The sequence below is a fragment of the Dipodomys ordii genome, unplaced genomic scaffold (genome assembly GCF_000151885.1).
Source record: "Dipodomys ordii isolate 6190 unplaced genomic scaffold, Dord_2.0 Scaffold57, whole genome shotgun sequence".
In the NCBI taxonomy this organism is placed as follows: Eukaryota; Metazoa; Chordata; class Mammalia; order Rodentia; family Heteromyidae; genus Dipodomys; species Dipodomys ordii.
This window is the reverse complement of record NW_012267273.1, coordinates 13,414,857-13,420,363: the sequence shown is the minus strand read 5'-3', so window position 1 is coordinate 13,420,363 and position 5,507 is coordinate 13,414,857. Positions and strand designations below refer to the sequence as shown.

Genomic DNA, 5,507 nt, shown 5'->3' with positions numbered 1-5,507 from the left:
TGGTCTCACTCTATAGTTAACATTAAACCTTAAAATACTTAACCTCTTTTATATAGTCTAATATCCACCTATAAATACATATAAGTATGCACACACAACTCACATCTACATTTTAATTTTTAAGAAAAGAGATAAAACATTAAAAGAAGGTGAGAGGAACAAGGAAATGGGAAGCTAGAAGGGAAAGGAGTCTGGTCTAAGTGGACAGAGCTGCTGGCCTTTCCACAGCAGGTCTCCCAGTGAGATGAGGGCTTACCTGGAACTTTATGGAAATGGACTAGCCCATTATATGTCCTTGGTAATGGTGCTCATTTTGAAATGGCTGCCCAGGGTTAGAAGGTCACTCTGTTAAGGTTATTTCCCCTCTGTACAGAAAAGTGATCTTTTTGAAGTGTTACTTTCTCTCACAGTATCACTATTCAGCCAACTTAAATAAGCAACCTACGGTTAAAACAAAGTCATTGGCGCAAAAAAGAAAGAGAAAAGTGAGCAAATATATTTTTGTTTCTAGAAGACTTATTTGGAAACTGCTTCCAGTCATTTAAGTCATTTGCCTTGAATATGAGCAGTCAACAAGAAGAATTAGAGGACCGGGCAATCGTCAGAATAGCAGCTCACTTACCGGACCTCATAGTCTATGGTGATTTCACTCCAGAGCGACCCTCGGTGAAATATTTTGACGGAGTCCTAATGTTTGTTGATATTTCAGGCAAGTGCAAAAGGGTTGTTTGTTTAACATGAGCAGGCAGCATGCTGGTACAGAATTCACATGCAGAACCTTATTGCAAAGTTGGGATGCCCTTTTCAAGCTCTACTGAGAATGCAGGTTCTCTCCTGCCTCTCCCCCATCTTCCAGTTATGGGGTGTTCTCTAAAGATGCCCAAGTCTCACACCAGGGACTTCATGCTTCTGTGTCCTTGTAGTGTAGTTCATGGCTTCATCTCCCAAGTCCCACACCTGTCCCCAACAAAACTGACCTTAGGAATTGATCTCCCTAGAAAATTACATCTCAACAGTAAACTTCTACCTTTTTAAGGAAATCTTGAAAATTGTGTATTTTTATTATCCTGGAATGAAGCTTTCTATTCCAAATGGAATTTCAGTTATCACTATATAAGTTGAGAATCTGGCAGGAATTTCTTTCCCTGTCCCCTAAAATAATAAACACAGATGGAGGAGATTGTCTGTTTAACACATGATCAGCCACAGAGAACATGAAGAAACTCTGGTGCTTCTTAAAATATCACTGCTCTCCAAGATAACTTTCTCTGGCTCCAGAGAAGGTGACTCCTCCAAAGCAGTCAAAAGCCAGCTGCCCGTTTATTACAGGTTTTACTGCAATGACTGAGAAGTTCAGCACAGCCATGTACATGGACCGTGGGGCTGAGCAGTTAGTGGAGATCCTCAACTACTACATAAGTGCGATAGTGGAGAGTAAGTATTTTCCTAGGTTTCTGAATTCATTACTTTTTCTTTTCTTCTCTTCCCCCCCCCATTGTTTATACCCAATGACAACTGCTTAGCATTTTTCATAGTCCCCAGGAAATGGGTATACAACCACTAAGGTGATGTTAGGGAAATGAACCCTAAGATATGTATTCAAATGTTTTTTTTTCTTTCATGCGATTGTTTCTAACGCATTTATAAGATTATGTCTTTGTTGCTTTGTATGTCCCTCCCCCACAATATAACCTCTGCTTTCACTGTATTTGATGTTGGTATAATTTGTGGAGGGGAAGGGGAAAAACAAATCGTTTAAATAGTGATACAAGTGCAACAATGAGATGTACAAGTCGTTATGTCAAAAACGAACTTTACAACTTTGGTGGGAGGGTGGGGGGGCAGGGAGGATTGGGTGGGGGTTGGGAGAGCATGGGAAGGGATGGGAAGGGGAAACAAAGCAGGAGGCTACAATGTATTCATTATCTTGCCCATGTAATTGTAACCCCTCTGTACAGTATTTTCACTATAAAAAATAAATAAAAATTTAAAAAAAGAAATAAAATAAAATATGTCATAATGCATGTAGAAGAGGTATCATTCTCCATATAAGCCAAATATAGTCATTAAGAGATGGATGTATGAATAGATAAGAATGATTTGTAATTAACGTGTCAGTCATTTGTCTCTAATGATGGATTCTGAAGCCCTTACAGCTGAGTGAAAAGACTGGTCTCCTTTTAAGCTCTGTCTGACATTTGTTTACACTTTTAATGTGAACTATTCATAAAGAAAAGGATTTATTCTGCTAACGTAAACTCTAGGCTTGCTGCTGTGTTAGGATCTATATTCCCTACTAATTTCTTTTTTTTTTTTTTTTGGGTCCGGTCATGGGGCCTGAACTCTGGGCCTGGGCACTGTCCCTCAGCTCTTCAGCTCAAAGCTAGCGCTCTACCACTTGAGCCACAGCACCGCTTCCGGCTTTTTTCTTTTTGCTTATGTGGTGCTGAGGAATCGAACCCAGGGCCTTGACCATGCAAGGCAAGTGCTCTACCACTGAGCCACCTTCTCAGCCCTCCCTACTAATTTCTTACCATCACTCATGAGACCAAGTTTAATGTTCCTTAAAGCAGAAACAATATCTAATTCCTCTTTGCATCCCACTCAGCACCATAGGTACTCAACAAGTTTGTGATGACTTGTGGGCTTGGGTGCTGTTCAGTGATAGTTCATATGCCTAGCATGCATGAGGACCTGTGTTCATCCCTACTATCAAAGTCAAACAAAAATGTCCATTTTTACTATAAAGTGTAAAATTTTTAAATGCAAGTCTGTACTAAACAAAGCCCCAGTTGTTTCAATTTTCCTATTTCCAGAATCCCACATTTTGTGGAATCCTGCCACTCATCCACCCATCCACTCAAGGCCCAGGATACAAAAAGTTTTCTAAAGTTATGGGATCAGGGCAGCTATCCTCAGGCCTTCTGGGAAACCACATCACCTGTCTTCTGACCTTTCCCATTCACATAAATGGTTGAGCACCCTCATTCTGTAGTTGAATGGATTTAAAGAGATAACATCTTTAGCATTAGTATATTTTGTGAATTGCTGCTCTCCTGACTCTTTTCTCTTCTGATACAAAATGAATTCTTTTTACTAGCTTTAAGGAAATCAAGAGCTTGATTTAAATTGTTTTCCCTTTTTTTCCTCAGAAGTGTTGATTTTTGGAGGAGACATCCTAAAATTTGCAGGTATGGAGGCTGCATGGGGAAAGGCAGGAAAGAAGCACCAAGGAGCCTGTGCTCTGCCGAGGAGGCATCTCAGGGGCTGTGTTGGATGATGTGGTAGAGTTATCTCTCCAGAGCTCATACAAAATGTACTGATCCCCAAAGTGGATCCAAAGTCCCCAGTATGTCTCTTTCTTAAAGGTGATGCACTCCTAGCCCTGTGGAAAGTGGAGCGAAAGCAACTGAAAAACATTATCACTGTGGTGATTAAATGCAGCCTGGAGATCCATGGGTTGTTTGAGGCCAAGGAGGTTGAAGAAGGGCTAGACATCCGAGTTAAGATAGGTAAGTGTTTGAGAAAGGGTAAACGCTAGCTAACATTTTTCCAAAGACAAATCAGGAGAACATGATGGCTTGGTCCCACCATCATGCCTTGAACTTCAGAATTTGGCTGACCAGAATGAGAATTTTAAAGAATTGAAATTTATCATCAAATCTATATAATGAGCAATTTTTAAATTAGTTCATACAATATTTGACACATAAATCCGTTGAACAGCATAATCTTTGTTTTTACTGTTGTATTAAGTGGCGCTGTATTACTTGAACCATGTCTCTAGTTTCTGTGATTGCTGTTATTATTACATCTTTCAGTTTGTCGACATTGGATATCATTAAGTACAACAGAGAGTGGTTTGTCATTACTTAGATTGCTTTATGACATCTCCCACTTTGTAAGAATGATGGGCAAGAAGAAATTTGCAGATAAGCCTGAAACTCAGCTCTAATTTTATACAAGACTTGTTAAGATTGTATATATAATACCTTAACAACCACCTGAATTTCCACATTGCATTGAGCATATTGCACACATTGTGTCATTTTTGTTTGTTCTATTTTTTTATTTATTTTTTATATGTGAACATACTGTACAGAGGGGTTACAATTACATGGGCAGGATAATGCGTACATTTCTTACCAAGCATTGCAGCCTCCTCCTTTGGTTTACCCTTCACATCCCTTCCCAGCCTCCCCCCTCCCTCCCTGTTTGTTCTATTTTTGGTTTTGTCTTTGTTTTTGCTTTAAGACAGGGTCTTGCTATATGTCATAGGCTGGCCTTAAACTTGCTATGTAGTCTAGGCTTGTCTTGAACTTTTGATCTTCCTGTCTCTGCTTCCCAAGTACTTTGATAAGAGGCATGCCTCCACCATGCCTGGTTACTAAGTCGTTTTTATTTCACCGCAATCTTGAGGTAATAGTCATCGTTGCATAGGTGAGGTGTTAATGAGAGGTAACCACCAGAGGTATGTTTAGAGGTTGGCTGTAGCTTCTGCCTATTTAAATTCCATGAAATTTGAAAGTCTCAAGTATCAGAGCTGAGATTATCAGAGGTTATCTATGTCACTGATCTCACTTTTCTTTCATCTTTGCCTCCTTTTTCTGTTTTTCAAAATTCCCAAATAAGTTACATATGCTGTTGAAAAAAAACAGTCATTATAATAATGATGTAACATCCTTATTGAACATGATGATAGCTCAAATCCTCAGGTGCCAAGGGGCTGGTAGAGAGGTGAGTTCCAGCATCTTTCTCCTAGTAAATCTAACTAAGCCACCATGTTCTCCAGATGGAAATCAGCATATCAGAGAACAAAGACAGAAAACAAACTCTGACTTTATTAGTTTTAATCACTTAGAAGAAATGTATGGGTATATATTTGACATCCATGTCCTGTTTTACAGCATCTGTCTTCTATTGCTCAACTTTCATTTCTCAACTGGAAAAATGAGAGATGAAGAACCATTGTTGGTTGAGTTTAGACATGTGACTGTGACTGTTATTTGAGAGTCTTGATACTTCTTTTCCCTTAGTCTTTGGCTGTTGACTGAAATTAGAAACAAAAGTCCTTTTTAGTTGAAGCTTCAATATCTGATAACATGGAAATCCTCTCCAAACAGTTTTTTTTCAAGTCCTGGACTTGAACTCAGGGCCTGTGCTCTAGCCCTGAGCCTCTCTATGCTCAAGGCTAGCAATCTACCACTTGAGCCACAGCAGCACTTCTGGCTTTTTCTGTTTATGTGGTACTAAGGAATTGAACCAGGGCTTCATGCATGCTAGGCAAGCATTCTACCACTAAGCCACATTCCCAGCCCACAAATTCTTAAAGTTGTTCTTCATTGTTCTTAAGTATAAATGAATTGAAGACAAGGTAAAATTACTGTGGGATGGGCAATTATCTAGGGAAAGAAATCTCTCTGTGTATCTCTCTGTATATCTCTCTGTCTCTGTCTGTCTCTCTCTCTCTTTCTCTCTCTCTCTCTCTCTCTCTCTCTCTCTCTCTC

The 5,507-nt window shown here is 39.5% G+C and overlaps 1 protein-coding gene across 2 annotated transcripts in view; it reads left to right on the top strand.

The window, feature by feature from the left end:
- Positions 1-561: 561 nt before the first annotated feature.
- Adcy10 (adenylate cyclase 10 (soluble)) overlaps positions 562-5,507 on the top strand; it is a 73,437-nt gene continuing 68,491 nt past the window's right edge. For both annotated transcript variants that reach the window (XM_013021767.1, XM_013021768.1), the window contains exons 1-4: positions 562-709; positions 1,330-1,434; positions 3,153-3,191; positions 3,369-3,512. In XM_013021767.1, the coding sequence (XP_012877221.1) occupies positions 562-709; positions 1,330-1,434; positions 3,153-3,191; positions 3,369-3,512 (436 nt within the window). The remainder of the gene's footprint in view (positions 710-1,329; positions 1,435-3,152; positions 3,192-3,368; positions 3,513-5,507) is intronic.